A 21389-nucleotide genomic window follows, 5' to 3' on the forward strand; every position below is an offset into this window, starting at 1 on the left:
CTCACCACCATTCTATGAAATTTTTATTAATATTTTACAGATGAAGTAATTGAGGATCAAACAGTTAAGTGACTTGGCCATGGTTACATAAATAGTGTCAAATGATTAGAACTGTTCAAAATTGGAATAGGATGGTGTAAGAGATGATGATTTCCCTATCACTGGAAATTTTCAAGCAGAGGCTGACTGACCTCTTTAAAATATATTAGCAAGAAGATTCCTTTTAGATATGGGTTGGGAGGTCCCTTCCAAATCAAATTCTATGTTATAACAACTTTTAGGATAGCATCACCAATAGACCACCAACCTATTTGACCACTTTATTGCCATGTGTTTGACCTTTTCTAATCTACTTGTCAAAAAGTTAGTTAATTACTTTTTGAAAACTGTTTGCCCCAATTTCCTCACCTGCAAAATGAGCTGAAAAAGGAAATGACAAACAACTTCATTATCTTTGCCAAGGAAACCACAAATGAGGTCACCAGGAGTTAGATTTGACTGAAACAACTGAACAATAACTTTGAAACCCAACCCTATTCTCCCCCCCGACCTTTATATAAACTTAATAATTTCATATAAACATTCTAAGATATAAACTCACCACTTTATATAATCTTATCACTTACATATAAACACAGGATATATGTATTATAAATATACCTAATTCAGCTTCAACATAATTAATGTTGTTCCCATATAGTGTTGATATTACATCTTGGTGATCTGTTTTTTTTTTTTTAAAAGAGAGAAAAAATATATTATTCTGGGATAGTGCTTTGCTAATGCATATGTTAAGGTATATGAAATATATTCAACATAATAAAAGTTCATATATTTACCATATATATATATCATGTTTTCATTTATAATTATTTCATTTCATCCCTTAACTAGAAATGCTTGTTATCTAGAATTTAAATGATTAAGATATACTCAGGATGTAAAAAACAAATTATAAAACTCTTATACAAATGATGATACTACCTAAATTAATTTGTAGACTAATATTATAATAACCAACCAGCAAGATGTCATTTTATAAAAAGAGACAAAATAACAAAATTTATTTGAATGAATAAAGTGACTAGAATTTCAAGGGAAATAATATATAAATGTAGAAATAAAGTAGAAATAGAACTCCTAGACTTCAAACCCATATAAACAAACAAGAATCAAGTCTGTTTAGTTTAACTTAAAAAATAAAAAATTAGACCAATGATAAAGAATAGATGAATAAAAATAGGAAACAACTCCAATAGTTTAGTGCTCAATAAATTGTTTTAGAAAGGATTCCCAGTGAATAAGAAAAAAGTAAAAATAATAATAATAATAATCAGGGGAAAATATGTAAAAACTAGAAAACTAGAAAATAATTTTGCCAAAGGAAAAAAAATGTTTCATTTAGCATCTTATGCCATATATCACAACTAATTCCAAACAGATGGTATACCTAAATATGAATCATTTTTTAAAAAATAGAAAATAGAGGAACTATTCAAAACTTTACCTAAAAAGAGAATTCTTAGCCAAACCATAGAAAGGAGTGGTCACAGAAGATAAAAAAGACTATTTCAGCCACATGAAATTAAAAATCTTTTGTGGGGACAAAATCATTACAGTGAGGATAAAAAGAGGCAATTGTTAAAAGGGCAAGACATAATTTGGATCAATAATCTTGATAAGGGTCTGGTATGTAATATAAAGAAGGAATTCACATGCACAGTAAGTCTATATGTAGATAGACATGTCTGTGTGTGTGTGTGTGTGTGTGTGTGTAATGAAACACCTGTGTGTATATAAATACACTCCATAAGGAGCCAATCCTCAATGGATGATTGGTAACAGAGAGAACAATTCTCAAAAGCATTGCTGCTGTTCAACTATGAAAGACTATGCTGTTCTCAGTGATATGGTGATCCAAGACAGTTCCAATAGATTTGTGATGGAAAATGCCATTTCCATCCAGAGAGAGTACTATGGAGAGTGTATGTGAATTGAAGCATAGTATTTTCACTTTTTTGTTTGTTTGCTTTTTTCTTTTTTGTATTTTTTTCCCTTTTGGTATGATTTTTCTTGCACAACATAAAAAATACGGAAATATTTTTAAAAGATTGTACATGGTTAACCTATATCAGATTTCTTGCTGTCTTGGAAAGAACAAAAGGGAAGGGAGAGAGGGAAAAACTTAAAATACAAAATCTTACAAAAATGAATATTTTGGCCTGTATTTGGAAAAATAAAATACTATTGGAAAAAAAAAAGAATCGCAGCTGTTTACAACCATATGAAAGATTTTCCCCAATCATTCATAATAAGAAAAATGCAAATTAAAACAATTCTGAGGTTTAACTCACACCAAATAAATTGGTAATGACTTAAAAAAAATACAAGTCAATGTGAGATAGGCTGCAGGATGATAGGCATACTAATACATTGTAGGAGGGATTTATAAATAGCTCCAACCCTACTGGAATTACAGGAGAGGGAAAAAAAGCAAGTAAAATGAATATATTCTTCAATCTAAAGATACTACTATCAGGCATATCTCTCATAGAGGTCAAAGACAGAAAGGAGGTTATCATTTACATTTTGAAATATTCACAATACTTTTTGTACTGTCAAATAACTAGAAGTTCCCATTAATCGGGGAACAATTAAATGAATTCTAATATATAAATGGAATGGAGTAGCATTGTGTAATATAAAATAATAAACATGAGCAATACCAAAAGATTTCATTAGCTTATAAAGCATGTAAGTGAATCTAAAGCTCTAACTTATTCAAATTCACAAAAAGATTAGTGATTAAAAATGTTTTCAGCACATAGTAAATATTAACTCATAAAAATATACATTTATTCCTGAAAATTATTTCATTTCTTCCATGAAGTAAGGGCTCAAAATAAGTTTTCCTTCAGGTATTGACTCTCTATCCTCAGAGATTTTGTGGTCCATTATGGGTCCTATGAGTCATCTGACTACTTATATGTGGATGCTCAGCATATTTAAAATCACCAAATAAATATAAAACAATCTTGTTAATCAAAAACCCTTTAATCTTATAAGAAATAAGACTTACCTTCTATTTTTACACTGAAAGTTTTAGTGACATTAAATGATCTTCCATTTTTATAAAGGAAAAATATACAGGTATAATTTCCAGTATCATTCAACACAGCATTCTTCAGAATATATGTTTTGTGATTTCCTGGAACTGGAGAACAGTCCTGTATGTTTATAAAACAAAGAAGTTTAAATTCTTTACATAAAACAAGAGCAGTGTTAATCTCAGCTCCATATGTAATCTTGGGCAGATAGGAGACATAGTAGATGAAACATTGGGCTTGGAATCAGAAAAATTTATCCACATAAGTTCAAATCCAGGCTCTGACACTTACTAGCTGTATGACCCTGGAAAAAATCCCTTTAGCCTGTTTGCCTCGATTTTCTCATCTATAAAATGAACTGGATGGAGAAGGAAATTTCAAGAAACACCAAAGAGGATCAAAAAGAGTCAGATATAACTGAAAAATGGTAATATAATATGTGATAAATGATGAAAGATGAAAACCAAACTAAAAGGAAAAAGTAGCAAATGATGAATTAAAAGTTTTGGCAATCTATGATTATTTCTAGGGACATAAAATCATCATATCTCTGAAATAATAATAATTAGTATTATCATTAACATTCAGAAATAGTAATTTCTTCATAAGTCAGTAATTTTAAGTATTTTATTTTGCTTAAATGGTATCATTCATCATACTCCTTGGAGATTTTGCAAATGTATTCTTTGCCATGCCCAGTGTAAATTAAAAACACCATTTTAATTAAACATAAACCAAAACTGAATCACACCCCAAAAAAAAGGTGCTTCTACTATCAGAAAAAATTTTACAAGAAACCACTAGAGGTAGCTAGGTGGTGTAGTAGAGGAGCTGAGTTCAAATCCAACCTCAGATACTTATTAGTTCTAATGTGTGTGCCTCAGTTTCCTCAAGATAAAAAGAGATAATAATAGTACTTGATTCACAGGCTTGTTGTTAGGATCAATTGAGATAGTATTTGTAAAGTTCTTAGCATATAGCTGATGCTTAATAAATGAACAATAGCACTCTAAGGTCAGGGAACATTAGGATTATTGTTATATTTCTCCTAGAAGCTGTACCTTATCATTATAATCATAATGTGATGCCTGCTCTCAGTCTCATAGCTACTAAATAATCACATTTGCTCTCCCCACTAATTCATAAAGCCTTTCAATCAATAAATTGATCAAGTTCATAAAACTAGATGAAATGGTAGAAGAAAAAACAAGTAAACATATTAAAAAAGGATTAAAGTCATCACTGCTATATATCAAATGCTTATTTTGATAAGTGCTTTATAGTTTTTAGTTGCAACTCAGGTTAAATGTTCTTTGATAAATTAGATCAAAATACCTAAAACATTCAAAAGCAAACAAAATAAAAAACTTATACAATGTGACACAAAAATGCTTAACCAGAATTTAAAACTATAAAAGTAATTTTTAAAAAATCTCTCCAGTAGAAAATAACCTTAGTATATTAAGCAAGCAGATCATTAAATTAGTTTAAACAAGGCTTACATCAAATAAAATCAGAAAAACTGACTTCAGCCAAAATTCCACTGTTTCTCAAGGGAAGGATAACAGTTAAAGATAATGTAAATTCTTCTTGCCTTTCTTCCCTTGGCCTGCCAAAGACTAACATGGGCATCTGAAGCTATCAAGTAATGGTGCCCTAGTCAGGGGTCCTCAAACTATGGCCCGTGGGCCAGATGAGGCAGCTGAGGACGTTTATCCCCCTCGTCCAGGGCTATTAGGCCCACAAAACAAAGTTTTTGTTTTTACTATAGTCTAGCCCTCCAATGTCTGAGGGACAGTGAACTGGCCCCCTATTTAAAAAGTTTGAGGACCCCTACGGCCTAAGCATTAAATTGTCACAAATAATTGCATCCATCTATATAAAATAACGTCTCCTTAACAAATTCTGCTTACCTCGAATTAATCTATGTTGAGTCATAGATAGTTTTTTTTTTTTTTTCTTTCTCCAATATGAGTCTCAGTGAGTTGTGGTAGAACAGGATTCATATTCACAACAAGAGCTTTACTACTTTACTATTTACTATGTTTGCACTTGTTTGCAGTGCAAACATTTCTCTAATTAACTAACTCACTGCTAGGGAACCAATCTACCTATAACAAAGAAAAAATGGACTAATGGTAGTAAAAGCTAACTTCCTGAAATGGATCTGAGAATCTAGGATTCTGGAACCTACAATTTTGTTGCTCCTGTGTATAGCAAAGTGGGTCTTGATCTAATAATCAAAAGTTCCCTTTCATTTAATTTAATTTTAATTTTTGATCAATTTCTAGTTAAAAGTGGCATCTAACATCAATTCATTGCAAGAAGACTACTTATCTTGTTATGCATCCTTAATGGACATAAGACAAAACCAAAACTTTCTGGCAAATTTAATTTCAACATTTAAATTGTCTTAGACTTTAATATTCAGATCAATCCTTCTCACAACTATATAAAGATTCAAAGACAGATTCAAATTAAAGTTTTTGTTCCATCTTAAAAAAAAAATCCCAATGGAGATTGAGAATTTCCTGTGAAAGAAAGGAACAAAAAGGACTTGAACAATAATAACTCTATAACTATTAATGAACAAGACAGAGGCACCACATTACAAAGAGACTAGCCTTTCTTGAAGTCCAGCCCTTAACAGAATTTTTCATTAATTATTACCTTAAATAAAGATATATTATAGGCCTCTTTCTGGTAGTAATCATGGGTACAGTTTATGCTTAAAGATTTCTCAACGTCTACTTTTTTAGTAATTAAATAATTTGGATGAAAACAATTATGTTCACTTCTTTTAGTGACAGTTATATTCCATTGATGTTCTTGGTTTCTGTATAGGGAGAAAAATGGCAATTTAAAGCATTTCAATACAGTAAAATCTTGCATATGATTTAAAAAAAATCACCACACCTACCTTCCCACCCTGCTTCTTTAGCCCTACTCTATGAGTAGGGCTTCCCCCCACCCCAAGAAAACAAAAGGAAATGGAAAAAAAAAAATCCCATAGAATTATACCAGGTTCATTCTTCCTGCTTTGCAATAAAATTCAGCAGTCACAATTTTACCAATCTGTAATAGAGTAATTGGAGATGAAAAATAATAACAGAATTTTAGAAATGGAAAGGACTTTAAAGATCAGATAATTTAACTACTTTATTTTATAGATGAGGAAAATAAGATCCGGAAGCATTACATTGCTTGTAGAATGAAGAAATGGTAGACTTGGGATGTGAACCTGGGGATCTTTCTGTCATATTACATAGTTCCTCTACTACAGAAGTTATACGCTTTAAGGAAACCATCTTTTCCTTATACTCTCTTTGCAAATGAATAAACTATTGAAGATGATAGCAACCTCAAAGGACTAGGTTAAGTTTATCTAATTTATTCTATGAGACATGCCCATTCACAGGGCTAGGACGCAAATGTACCATATTTGTGAATGACATAAAGCTGGAAGGATTAGAAAATACAATTGATTCTAAAACATTCTAAGCAAACTGAAACTGTGAAATTTACTAACAATAAAAAGACAAATCTTTCTGTAAGGATATATGGATACGTGTGTGTGTGTGTGTGTGTGTGTGTGTGTTCAAGATGGGAAGATAAGAGCATGCATCATTCAAGTAGAAAAGACTTGGGGAATTTTGTAAGCTAGAAATACACAATATTGTATAAAAATTTTAAAACTTTAATAAGGCTACATTTGTAGAAGTATGATTTTTTAAATAAGAAAAGTGACAATCCCATTGCATCCTACCTTTATGGGACTAGAACTAAAGTATTGTGTCCAATTCTGAATACTAAATTTTAGAAAGGACATTAAAGTGAAAATTTTTTCATAAGATGATAAGAATGATAAGAAGACTCCAAATTATGATATAAAGAATTAGCTAAAACAGTAGTTCTCTAATTTTTTTTTTTTTTTTTTTGCCTCCAGACTCCTTTTACATTCTTAAAAATTATTCAGGATCCAAAGATCTTTTGTTTATGTGAATTCTAGCTAGTGATATTTACATATTAATATTATACCATATTATTATGAAAATAGTTTTGACCTTGCTTTCCCTCAGGGGTTCCTATATCACACTTTGAGAGGTGTTGAATTAAAGGAATAAGCCTAGAGGAGTAAAGACTTTGGGTGGGAGGTAATAGGAAGAAGGAAAGAAAATGAATATGGTAATTATCTACAAATTTCTGAAAGGTTATTAGGTAGAAGATAGATTAGAATTGTTCCATTTGGTCCCCAAGGGAAGAACCTGAAACAACTTCTATTTATAAGTCCTTTTTTTTTGGGGGGGGGGATGTAAATATTCTGTATATGTCCTTTATGGTTAATTTGAATATTTATAATAGTCAAAACAACCTGTTTGCTCAAAGTTATTCTTAAAACAATATTGCTGTTACTGTATATAATGTTCTTTTTTATATAAAAGCTTTTTATTTTTCAAAATATGTGCAAAGATAATTTTCAACATTCACCTTTCCAAATCTTGTGTTCCATGTTTTTCTCCTCATTTTCCCATCTGTTTCCTCCCCTAGACAGCAAATAATCTAATATATATTAAATATGTGCAATTCTTCTAAACATATTTCTACATTTATCATGATGCACAAGAAGAATCAGTTGATAGCAGTTTTTGATGGTAGTAATGAGTCAGATAAGTCCCCTCTCCATAATGATTTCTCCCCTCAATTATAGGTATGTGGGCTGTGCTTAAGTAGTGAAGTGCCATCCCAATATCTAAATTCACTCTTGCCTAACTCTGGAAGCTTAGATAACTTAAAGCACAGTGAAACCCCTAGGGCCTGAAAGGAAAACTGCTATTCACAGCCCTCAAGACAACTCATCTGTCTACAAGGACAACACAAGACATCCTTTTGGCCCCTTGCAAAAACCCACCCGATAGGTGTCTATCTCTTCTGCACCCCTCGTGCACAAAGTACAAACTCAACATCCCGAGGCTCAATGCTCTTGCAGGCACATCCTGTTGATCTCTTGACAGAGAAATTGCAGCAAATTCCCCCTTCTCTTAGGCCCCTAGGGGTTGTTTTTCAATCAACCTTCTCCTTTGTTAATTCCCTGGAACATTTTGGGAAGCATAAGGCCTAAGGACATCCTAGTAATCCCCAGATAAGGTACTAATGGATGGTATTTTGCTTCAGTACAACTATTGCTTAGGATGATAAGGATTCTCCCCTCAAGGTTCTTTGCTCCTTTATAAGCTTGATTTTCCCTCCATTCAGGCCTGCTAGGATTTGGGACCCTTTTCCCCTTTACATCTGAGGGAGTTTCAATAAATCTCCAGATCAAATTCCTTTTGGGTTTTATCTCACATCTGTTTCAGCTTAACAGTAGGGCTAATAGTCTGGGGGGCGTTGCTATGCCCAATACTCTTCACCTTAAGGTCATAGTCACAATTACACAACCTAACTCATATCCAACTGTGAATCAATAGCAGTATCCTTATGTAGCAAACTCAGTGTACTGATTTAGTGCCAAGAGGTAGTATTTATTTTATCACCACATTTTAACCAATCCTGTTAGGTCTGTGATATATAGATAATGCTAATGAAACTTTTTTAAAAAAGAATGTACTATTATGGATAGCCTGGCTTGTTAAACTCAAGATTAAATAGATAACTGTTGCCTATAGGAGTATGGTTTGATAAAGACCTTTGTGGATCAGTTTTTTCTCTCACAGGTTGTGATTGTGATGTGTGAAATGTCTACCAACAGAGATTCATTCTTTTGGGTTAAGAGGTTTCTTTATGATGAAAAACATACATCTCCTTAAATATAGCATCTTTGGCACTTATCATTCACATTAGTGAATGCCTTAGTTTACTGGGGCCTTTAGGTATTGGGCTCAATAGTTATCAATTAATGTTCTTAGTGCATTGTAAACTGCCTGGACAGCAAAATTTTGCAGAAATTTCAATCTATAAAAATTAGTATTGATGCGGGAAAGCTTGCTTTCTAGATTCCCACCCTCTCCTAGTTAATAATGTAAATTGCCCTTTAACTCACAAATCCTGGTCCCTTTGAATTTCAATAGATCTGACCTGTTCCCAGCCCTACCCGGATATGAGCCAACTTTGGGGCTACACCCGAAAGCCCCTCGAGCTAAGTCTCCTATTATAAAAAGGCCATGCTGGGAACCCCTCTTTGCAGAGATTCCAAACATGGCTACCATGTGAGGACCCTCTGTCCACTGGACCCTCTGTCCAGTGCCCTCCTTATCTCTACCTTCGCCTATACTTTACCTTTGCTTATCTAATAATAAACCTCTTTTATCAATCTAGCTCTCCGGGCCAATAAATGCTTTTATTGGGAACTCGCGCCGCTACTAGACCCCCTTGCGTCAAATCTGTACCCCAAACCTGCCACTAGACCTTAACCCTAATTTCATTTAGGTACCCCAAAGCTAGACCTCAACAGTATATAGTTTTTCTGACTCAGACTTGTATAGGACCTCAGTTTTTGTTTTTGGTCCTATTTCAGACTTAGGAAATTTCAGTTAACTCTGCAAAATGGTCTTTAAATTTTTTTTCCATATCTCCTCATATCATTTTTTTTAAAACAACTTTCTTATCTTTCTAGGAAAAACAATTCCTTTTTATATTCTGCCCATCCTTGCCAACATTTTGCCTATTCCTCTCCATGCACATTGTCAAAATAAACCTTAAAAAGTCATTTGAAGAATCTTCAACAGAATTTTCAGCATCTTATATTTAAAGTATGCAAGTGGCACATATCAGTTATCATTAGTCTCAGAGTTAGAAGAGACTTCATACATTGATTACAACTAATCAAATCTCCATGTAATTCACCAATTTCCTCCATTACATCTCCAACCTTAGTTATCAGTCTCTTCTAATGATGAGATGATTTCTGAGACAACCCCTTCCATTTGTAGAAAGTATTCTTTCACTAAGATGATGTTAGGAAGTTATTTCTCATAGAGAATAAATTTCTGCATCAAATGGCTTCTTGGAAAGTGTAAAGGAGCATGATTTAAATAATCTAAACCCATCTAAGAGTTTATTTCAGTTGTTCTTAGTATTCTGAATATTCTAAATATTCAGATCCATTATTTAAACTCAAAAAGGATTTTTTTTGCTCAAGTGTCCTGATGTCACTGATGAGTTTATCCTCATCCAGCCATACTCTTTTCCTCATTCTGGGACAAGTGGATCCTTCTGTGAAAGTCAGACCAGACTGTGGGAGGTATCATCTGAAGGTTTCCTCACAAGTGCTATGTGGCTATTAAGAAAGTAAGACAACTGAACCTTACTGGCAACTACACAGCCTTAAAGGGCTAGACAGAAAACGAGGAAAAAAGAAGACAGCCTTATTACCATGATAAGGCCAAATGGATCAATCACAGGCAGAAACAACAAAATAATAATATAATACAAGGAAAGTTTTAACTGCCGCACAAAAAAAGCTTGAATTTAACTTAAAAGACACACACAAAAAAAAGGACCAATTAAGTCTTTTTAATTAAGAAGAGACATGTTCAGAGTTGTACTTAAGGATTAATAGTTACCTTTTATATAGCACTTAAAAGTTTTCAAAGTACATTTACATATATAATCTCATTTCATCTTCCAACAACCCTATGAGGTAAGTACCATTATTATTCCCATTTTGCAACTGAAGAAAGTAAGATTAAGTGACTTCCCTAGAGTGACACAGATCATTCTGAAGGATTTGAATTCAGGTGTTCCTGATTCCAAGTCCTATCAATTCTATCAACATGTTTGTTCTCTCTTTAGCATTTTTCATGCCACCTCCCTAGTACAGGTCATGATTATCTAAGTTTTATAAAATAATTAGTTTCATTGCCTTCAGCCTCTCCCCATTCCAATCCTTCCTACACAGGAATATAAAATTAACATTTCTAATAAACAGGTCCAAAATGTATTACTATGTCACCTAACAAACTTTATTGTTCTGTTCATTGCCTAGAGAATAAAGTTTGAATACTTTTAGCCTGATACTCAAAGCTCACTAATATCTAATTCTAAAATATCTTTTAACTTTATCTCCAATAATTCTTCCTCCTATATTATCCTAGAAATATTCATTTATCTCATGCTTTCCCATCTCTTCACTTTGACTCATTCTATTCTTTCCTTATGACCTATTTCCCTAAGTGTCTCAAAAGATAAAATACAGGTATGAAGTCAGGAAGAGTTCAAATCTGGCCTCTGACACTTATTACCTGTGTAACATTCAGCAAATCATTTAATCCTGTTTGTCTCAGTTTCCTTGCCCATAAAATGAGCTAACAAAGGAAATATAAAACTATTCTAGTATCTTTGCCAAAAAAAAAAAAAAACCCAAGTAGGGCCACAAAGAGTTGGATACAACTGAAATGACTGAGCAACGATTTGATTCCTTCCTTATACCTGGCTCGTCATTCTCTCTTTGTTTAAGTCTCAATTACAAAGCTACTACTTCATTAAGTATTCCTGAGTTCCCTAACCATGATTTCTTCCTCATCTATACTGATATCCCTTTTAAAATATCTATATATCTTTCTACATATTTACACACACATATATATACAAACTATATATTTTTGAGTGTGTGTGTATGTGTGTATCCTACAGACTTGTATTCTGATTTGTATATTGTTATTCTTATTTATTAGTAAAATTCTCCCTCAAGGCCTCTTCTTGGCCTGGAGGTAATCCTGGATTTTCAAAGGCTAGGCCCATAAAGTACAAACCTGACAGTTCCAACCAAGCTGGAAAGTCTTTGAGTATCATTCTCTGAACCGGTTTAGAATGCGTCATTATCAAGAGTGATAATGTAACAGAAAAACTCCCACATAGAGAAGCTCTCATCTGTGGTTGCAAAAGCACTCCCACTAGTGAAAGCCTAGATCCTTTACGTATTGAAATGAGTATATACCTGCTTGATTACCTGTATTAGTCTATAAGCTCCCTGAGAGCAGGAATCTTATTTTGTTTATTTCTGTATTGCTCTATCACCTAGCAAAGTATTCTATATATAAGAAATAATAAAAATGAACAAAAGTTAAGAGGAATGAGCTGGAAGTTGGGAGCTTGAAGAAAAATGATGAGTTAAGTATAGGGCATTTTGAATTTTAGGTAAAAACTAGTCTCTCAGGTAGAGATGTGTAGAATGCAATTGGAAATGGTAAAATAAAGGTCAAGATGGAGACAAAATCTGAAGTTAAGAATTTAGGAATCATAGGGGAAAAAGAGAGATGAGAGTGGAGGACAGAGGTTCCTTTTAAGAAATACCTACATTGGGAAGGAGCAAAATTTGGACTAGTAATCAGGAAACTTATGCCTCTGCTAATGTGTTAGATGACTTGGATAAGTCAAGACCTCTTTGGGAAAAGATGAAATTGGATTAGGTAGCTAGGTAGCATAGTGAATAGAGCACCAGGCCTAGAGTCAGGAAGACATTAGTACAAATTTGGCTTCAAACACTACTAGCTGTGTGATCATAGGGAAGTCACTTAATTGGTTTGCCACAGTTTCCTTATCTGGAAAATGAGTTGGAGAAAAAAATGGCAAATCACTCTAGTATCTTTGCCAAGAAAACCCCAAATGGAATCACAAAGAGTTGGAAACAACTGAAAAACAACTAACCAAAAAAAAAAAAAAAAAGAAAGATTCAGTAAGTAGTGACTCAATCATGATAGCAACTTTCAAGATGATGAATTGTCATGTGGAGGAGGGATTAACCTTGTTTTGTTAGCTCCAGAGAGCAGACCTAGAAGCAGTGGACTAGATGTTGAGAGAGAGAGAGAGAGAGAGAGAGAGAGAGAGAGAGAGAGAGAGAGAGAGAGAGAGAGAGAGAGAGAGAGAGAGAGAATTTAAAGCAAAAATGGAAAAATCCTTGCCCTCAAGGAGCTTATTTTCCATAGGGAGTCAAGAGGGCCTGGATTCAACTCTTGTTTTGGACACTTACTAAATATGTAACCCTGTGTAGTCATTATTCAATTACTCTGTGCCTCAGTTTCTTCATCTGTAAAATGAAGGGTTTGGATGTGATGGTTTTGTGTATGTGAACAAACACACACACATACAAATTTATTATGTGTGTGTGTGTGTAATATAATCCTTCCTCAATTTCACCTTTTAGAATCTCTATAATCATTCAAAACTCAGCTTAAGTAGCAACATATAATCCTTCCCTATAATCCAGTCAAACACAGTTTACTGAGAACTAAAGGAACCTGACCTAGTTTCAATTCTTAAGCCAAAGAAGTCTCTGGGGCTAACAAGACATTCTCTCCAGACTCTATTTTAAAACTCTTCCCTCCCAAGATTCCTTTATAGCTTACTAAAGTAGACTTTTGCTTGTTATGCAAAGCAATTTATCCGGAGAACTGAGAGATATTTAATGTCTTCAACTTTAGTCACACTCAGTTCTAAGTATATACTTACTATGCTATTGTGTATACATACATACACACACACACACACACATACACACCTCTGTGTATGTGTATTTGTATTTATTTTGCATACATATACAAAGCCATTTACATATGTAGGTGTTTATTTTGTATGAACACACACACATATTTGAATATACACATGCACACACACATATTTGTGTGTATGTATGCATGTATGTATCCAAATAAACAAATGAGATCATAGGGATGAGCTTCCTGTGGTGATACTTGAGTTGAGTTTTGAAAAATATTAGGCATTCTAAAAGATAGAGGTGAGAGGAATACATTCCAAGAATGGTTAACAATTCTGGCAGTTGTTGGCAAGGATAATGGAAATATGGTACTGTTTTGAGAAACAGCAATATGACCAGTATAAGGTGTGTGCAAGAGAGAAACATATAGTGGTAATGAAATGATATTCGTATGTAGGGTAACAAAATGATAAAGGTATTCCGGAGCCAGACCCCAAAAAGCTTTATATGACAAGAAGAGGTTCATTCTATCCTAGAGGTAATGGGGGATCAATGTAGTTTACTGGGCAGATAAGTAACATGGTTAGATCTGTGCTTTGAAAATGCATTTTTGCAACTGTGTGGAAAATGATTTGGCCAAGAGACAGACTTGAGACTAAGAAACCAGTTAGGATGCCCTTGCACTAGTCCGTGTAAGATCTGGTAAGTGCTTCACCAAAGATGCTGACTAAGGTAGAAACTGGAAGACCAATGAAAGCGATACTGGGTATGGGTGGGTTTTCACACTGATTAGCTGTGTAGAATTTGGGACCTATCCCTTTTTAATAAAATATGTCTGCCAAAGTTGTCATCTCCAACTGTGTTTTACCTACTAGCCATCAGCTTCTTTTATTACGTAAGGGATCATGACTAAACACTTCATCTTTTGAGTTTAAGTTTTCATCTGTCATTGCACACTTATCTTATCTTGTCCTATTGCCCAACCCATAATTCCTCTCATGCCTTACTTACACCTCTTCAAACACGCACACAAGCAGCACCCTGTTTTTGGAACACACATTCTGCCCCTACAGTCTTCTCCTTTTCTTCATCTGATATCTACTAAAATCCTACCATAACTATGAAATCTTCCCTCAGGAGATCAAAAAAAGGAATGAATATTCTTGGCTGCATCAATCTAGAATAAAATTTTCAAGGGCTCTCTCTTTTCCGGTTACTACATGATTTGCACTTTCTCCTTTGTTTTCACAGAGTCAATTTAAGTTAAAGCTTGTAGTTACTCAATCAAGCCTTGAGATGGAGAAATAGGTGTGGTTTTCCTTCTCTTTAGCCAGACTCCTTTATTAACTCTTCTTCTCTTCACCACACCTTTCCCCACCCCCAGCACCAAGGGTATGGAAACAGGGAGGAAATTAATAATAGAGAAATGAGTACAAAAAGTTTTTTCCAGAGTTGTTCTTCTCCCATTCAGAAGTACTGTAGTAATACTTTGATGAAAAAGTATAGTAATAAGACCTACAAAAATGTTCATAACATAAACATAACATAGAAGCCTGTATCACATGTACTAATTGTAATAGCCAGAAAGAAAATATGTGATAATAAAAAACATACTCAATAGTATAGGAATATGATGAAATATTATTGAATCTGAATAAATTTTATTAGAGGCTGTATTACACAGTGGATAGCAAACTAGCTTTGGAGTGAATTAGACAGGTTCAAATCCTAATATATACTAACTATATGATTATGTACTTGGTCCAATTTAGATATCTTGTAATTTTGATGATCACAGGGAGAAAATTAAGAGAAAGAGAGAGAGAGAGATGGAGATGGAAATGGAAGAGGAGGAGAAAGAGGAGGAGGAAGGAGAAGAAGGAGGGAGGAGGAGGAGAAGGAAAAGGAGGAGGAAGAGGAGGAGAAGGGGGAGGAAGAGGAGAAGGAGGAGAAGAAGAAGAAGGAAGAAAGAAAAGGAAGGAAGTGATGTAATAGGACGCTGTCCCCTGATCTTTGGGGAGGGTAGTCCACCTAACCTGGGGAAATTTCTAAAAATGATCCCCATCTGAATCTCCCAGCTCTGGGAAAACTACCTGGTTCCCATGAGAAACTCCCACCACCAATTAATCTGGGAATAACTTTGGTCTGGGAAACTATCACCACCCTTACTGATTTGGAAATTACTTCCTAATCACTCCCTAGCCCCAAACCATAGAAGGCTAAATAATAAAACAAGACTCTGTACCCCAAACTTTGCTATCTTCCTTTTCAGGAAGTGCCCCAACTCTTTCTCAGTGGGGAAAAAAATGGGTTTATTTTTGCCAAAAATCTCACAGACTGAGACTGTGAATTCTTTTGCAAAATCTGCAGACAACGGCCTGGGGACCCCCATCATTCTTAGGGTATCTCTCACTCCTCAACATTTGGTGGCCTGTTACAGGGATCCCCAAGATTGTATATCCTCCTGGCCGAGGTAAGGCTCCTCTTGATTCTGTTGTCTCTGTTCAATACCAAAAGACAACTCAAACATCTGGGAAGGTTTGGGGTTATAGGGAGTTCCACACTCGGCAGATTTCCTTGACTAGGGATGCCTATATGTGGAATTTCTGCATCTTTTAGCAGAAGTAACCAGGAGACTTCTGTCACCTCTCTCCCTCTCAGGGATGCCTTAGAGGAAGGAGCCCCAAGGAATCCGGAAAATCTAAGATTTGTGGCAAAATGGAACAATCCACTTCTGTCTTTATTCCTAAAGATTCTCCCTTAAGCTATCTCTTACAAAACAGAGATAACTTTTGTCTAAAAGATCTCAAAACTAAGAAACTCATTTTCTTCTGCAACACAGTCTGGACTCAATACATTTTGGGGAACCAGGAAAAATGGCCCATTAATGGCTCAATTAACTATCCCACTATCCAGCAGTTTTGTTTTGTTTTGCCAAAGGCAAGGCAAGTAGACTGAAATTCTCTATGTTCAAGCCTTCAAGATTCTAAATTAATATAGCACTACAGGATGCTGCTAGTAAAATTTACTGGAGGGGAATTGAAAATAGATACTGATCTTTTGGATGATCATCTCCTTTCCACTCCTCTAAGGAAACATGATTCCTCCTCTGCACCCTCACGCAATCCTTATCAGGAGGCCTGTGAATCTCTTTAAGAACCACCTCCTTATCCAAGATAGGACCTTATATCTGATAATATTTTTTTTTTAACTCTGTCTCCCTCACTTCCTGAACCAGATCCTGAGTTTTCCTTACCCTACTCCTCATTCCCTCTGACACAAGGAGAGGGACCTCTTTTTCTCTTCCTCAGGATCCCGATTCTGCCACCCCTTCTAATCTCTGCCCACTGACAGAAGCAGCAGACTCTCATGGTATAGGTGCCTTTTTCAAAGTCAGATTTCTCCCAAATTAAGGATCTTTCCTGGGAAGATGTTAATATTAAAACAATCTGCCCCAGATATACGGAGGAAGCTGCAGAAGCTAAATTTGGACCCCCCCCCCCAAACTTCCCAGACTCAGCTGTTAGAAATAGCTTTTAGTCTTTAATAATAGGGATTGAACAGCAACAGAGGAAGAAGACTGCAGAGTTAAAGCAAGAAATGGAGAATAGGCCCAAATTTTAGCTGCTGCCGTATCTGGGAACCATAGGGTTTCATGCTTCAGGTGTAATGGATAAGACCATTGGGCTCGCAACTGTAAACTCCCCCAGCCCTTGCCCCAAGTGCCCCAAAAGAGGCACTGGAAGAGGAATTACTCACAGGAGACAAGCTAGCCCCCCAATGCCCTGCCCTCTGGCAGAAGTTTAGAGCTTGGTCAGGCTCTCCCTCACTTCATCATGACAGCCAAACCCTGGGTATCCTCAGATGTGGCCAGTAAGACCATTGAATTTCTTTTTGATATCTTTCTGTCTCAAGTCAACACTAGTCTCACTTGCCCCTCCCCCATAGGATAATGGGGATTGAAGGGAAATTTAAGACTTTGGAGATCTTCCTTCTGCCTTGCCAGTTTGATGACCTAATTTAAACACTCCTTTCTTATTATACCCTCTTATCCTATTCCCTTATTGGGATGTGATTTATTCAGGAAATTGGGGATCTAATTTTCTCTTTTCAGACCTCCAGGTGACCTTTATGTGCTTCTTTCAAAGCCCTCCAATATTCCCTCTGAAATCTGGGAAAAAATAGATTCCTTTGTCTGGGACCAAAGAATCCCTGGACGAGCCACTCACACTACCCCAGCCTTAGTCAGGCTGTGGGATCCCAGGGTATTCCTCCATAAACGCCAATGCCCGATAACGGCTGAGGCTAAGGAGGGATTACAACCCCTGACTGAGAAATTCTTAAGCACAAGCTTTTAGTTCCCTGCAGGTTCTCCTTGAAATACTCCAATTCTCCCTGTTAGAAAACCGAATGGGGAGTTTTGTATGGTGCAGGACCTCAGAGCAATAATGAGGCAGGTATTCCAGTCCATCCCATTGTGCCTAATCCCTATATTATCCTCACTCAGATCCCAGGGGACACAAAACGGTTTTCCACTCTATATCTTAAAGATGCCTTACCTATACCTTTGCATGGATTCTTTCTTTTGAATGGGTGAAGCCAGGGGAGTATCCCCATCAATTAATGTGCACAGTTCTGCCCCAGGGCTTCCCAGGTAGCTCACACATATTCCAACAGGCACTGGCTAAAGATTTAAGGCATTTGGAGCTGCTTAACAGCAGTCTCAGCCAGTATGTGGATGATATTTTATCTGCAGCCTCACCTGAGAGGCTTCTTTAAATGCAGCCATAAAAACCCTTAATTTTCTGGCTTCTAGGGGCAACAGACTTTCCTTATCCAAAGCCCACATTGCCTGCCAGTCTGTCAAATACTTGGGCCATAATCTAACCCCCATTCAAGGTCCTGCCAACTTTTCCCTTGACTAGGGCTCCCCAATCAGTCCAAGGCTTTTAAGACCCTGTAAGTCAAACTGACTTCTGCCCCTGCTCTGGCTCTACCTAATTTAGAAAAGCCTTTCACTCTGTCTGCATTTGAAAGGCAGGACCAGGCCCTGGGAGTCTTCACTCAGGACCCTATCCCAGACTGGTTGCCTACTTCTCAAAGAAATGGACTCAGTTTCCCTAAGATGGGAAACTCCTCCTGCCTTAGAGGAGTGGCTGCTATAGCTCTTTTACTTGAAGAAGCCTCAAAACTCACTCTAGGGCAGCCATTAGAGGTTTTAACGCCCCATTGGTTTCAGAGCATTTTAGAAGCCAAAGAGCAAAGCTGCTGGGCAGTTTACTAGATATCAGGCTTTCCTACTAGATCCCCCCCACCTGACTTCCGGTGTGTCAAACTCTTAACTCTTCCACTCTGCTTCCTGACAACACTCAGTTGGGAGACATTATTCATAATTGTGAGGAAGCTTTAGATTCTGTCTACTCCAGTCGACCTGACTTGAGGGACATTCCTCTTGAAAACCTAGATGGTGAATGGTTTACAGATGAATCTAGTTTTCTTAAAAATGGGGAAAGAAAGGCAGATTATTCTGTGGTAACCCTCAATGGGACCCTGGAAGCTAAGCCATTGCCTCCTGGGATTTTTGCCCAGAAAACTGAACTTTTTGCCCTAAACAGAGCTTTGGAACTGGGGAAGTGAATAAGAATATACTTTTCATATTTTGCATGCTCATGGGGCTATATGGAAAGAAAGGGTACTTTCGACAGCAAAAAAAAAATTCTATTAAATATGCAAGAGAAATTCTACAGCTACTACAAGCTCTCCACAAACCCAGAGAAGTTTCAGTCATATTTTGTAAAGGACACCAAAAGGGAGATTCATTTCAGGCCAAGGGGAATAGGTTTGCAGATTCAGCTACTTGAGCTGCTGCCCATTTACTCCTGACTATGGCACCTTTAATTCCCTCACTCCCTGATTCTTCATATAACTCACAGCAACAAGCCCTTGCAGAAGAAAGGAGATACACCCCTTCTCCTTCTGGCTGGTTTCAAACATCCTCAAGCCAATTTTAATCCCAGAGGCAAGTCTGTGGAAACTTATTTTTGGTCTTTACCAAGCTATCCACTTGGGAAGAAATACTCTTCAGTCCCTTGTAAAAAGTATTTTTACTGGTCACAAGTTGGAAGAAACAATCAGACAGGTTTACCAGGCCTGCCCAGTTTGTGCCCAAGTAAATCCTGAAAGAGTTGTTAAACTTTCACCTCTCCTGAAGCCTGTTCAGAGAAGGGGCACTATCATACCCAGGGGAAGATTGGCGAATAGACTTTACACATATGCCCTCTTGCAGAGGTTTCAAATTGCTTTTGGTCTTTGTTGTGTCTTTGTTGACACTTTGCTAATTGGGGTAAAAGCCTTTCCTTGCAGGACTGAGAAAGCTCAGGAAGTATCATAATACTTGTTAAATGCAATGTCACTTTGGCCTGCCCAGCTCTTTGCAGAGCCACAATGGTCTGGTCATCACTTCTCAAGTAACCCAAAATGTGGCTGAGGCACTTAAAATCACTTACCACCTCTACTCTGCTTGGTGTCCTCGGGCTTCTGGGAAGGTGGAAAAAATGAATCATTCCCTCAAGCGAACCTTTACTTAACTGTGCTTAGAGACTCAAGAGGATTGGGTGAAGAATCTCCCATTAGGGCTTCTTAGAGTCCACCTTGCTCCTCAGGAAAACATTAAGCTGAGCCCCTGTGAGCCTCTGTATGGGAAGCCTTTCTTAACCTCTGACATTTTTGAAGATCCAGAACAGCATCTGGTCACTCAGTTTGCCACCCAGCTGGTGCGGTCCAGAAGGCCCTTTCTGAATACGCAAATGAGCATCTCCCTAAACCCACATTTGCTCATACGCAGACTACTTCCCCTATAAATCCAGGGGACATGGTATACTTGAAATCTTGGAAATCTCAGGGTGCTGACCTTCTAGGTATAAAGTGGAAAGGACCATATAAGGTCATTCTCGCTACTCCGTCAGTCAAACTGGAAGGGTTCCCCAGCTGGACTCATATTTCTAGGATTAAAAATGCTGCTTCTGTTACTTCTCCTTCAGATATTTCAGAGTATTCCTGTGAATCCACAGAGGACCTGAAACTAATCTTCCACAGGACCTCTGAAATCACTCTGGAGAAAGAAGAGTGAAATTGTTGTCCTTTCTCTCACTCTAGTCTTCTTCCTTACTTTTTCCCACTCCAAGGATGAGAACTTTGCTCCTAGTATTTTCTCTCCGGCTTTTCTTGATGTCATTCTGTGGCCTCTACCAGTAGGGTATTAACCCTTTCTTAGCCTTTCAGGCTAGGGAACTGCGTGGGCAATGGGGGCATTCAAGACCATTGGGTGGGCCATTAGTATCCTCAAGGCAGCCCACCAATGGGACCTGATGCGTCATTGCAAAGTCCCCATTCCTAAATGTCACCATCTTTATCCTGGTTGCCACCCCTTTTTAACCTGTTTGAGATTTGTTTCCTCCAGGTTCCAAGCAACAAACTTCCAACTACTTGTTCAGTCCAAAGATTATGGGATGACTGACTTGGACACTCAACATCCCCCAGATGTTGCTGCTGCAATCTTCAGATCTCACACTTCCCCTCCTGACTTGAATCACCATTAAGCACAGGGACAGCCCTATGGTCCTTGTCATCTTGAAGTAGCTCCAGAAGATGAGACCTTCGTCCCTTTGCCCCAAATAAATTTGGGAGTGACTGCTTAGGGGGAAATTATGTAATAGGACTCTGCTCCCTGATCTTTGTGGAGGATGGGCCACCTGGCCTGGGGAAATTCCTAAAAATGATCCCTACTTGAATCACCCAGCTCTGGGAAAACTATCTGGTTCCCATGGGAAACTCCCCACCTTCAATTAATCTAG

At 36.7% G+C, this 21389-nt stretch overlaps 1 protein-coding gene across 1 annotated transcript in view; it reads right to left on the reverse strand.

Annotated features, from left to right (window-relative positions):
• The window catches only part of IL18R1 (interleukin 18 receptor 1), a 42082-nt gene that overhangs the window by 12438 nt on the left and 8255 nt on the right, over positions 1 to 21389 (reverse strand). The window contains exons 4-6 of the mRNA XM_051984328.1: positions 5778 to 5943; positions 3080 to 3227; positions 661 to 723 (exon numbers count right to left, since the gene is read on the reverse strand). Coding sequence (XP_051840288.1) covers positions 661 to 723; positions 3080 to 3227; positions 5778 to 5943 — 377 coding nt within the window. The remainder of the gene's footprint in view (positions 1 to 660; positions 724 to 3079; positions 3228 to 5777; positions 5944 to 21389) is intronic.

The sequence above is a fragment of the Antechinus flavipes genome, chromosome 3 (assembly GCF_016432865.1).
Source record: "Antechinus flavipes isolate AdamAnt ecotype Samford, QLD, Australia chromosome 3, AdamAnt_v2, whole genome shotgun sequence".
Lineage (NCBI taxonomy): Eukaryota > Metazoa > Chordata > Mammalia > Dasyuromorphia > Dasyuridae > Antechinus > Antechinus flavipes.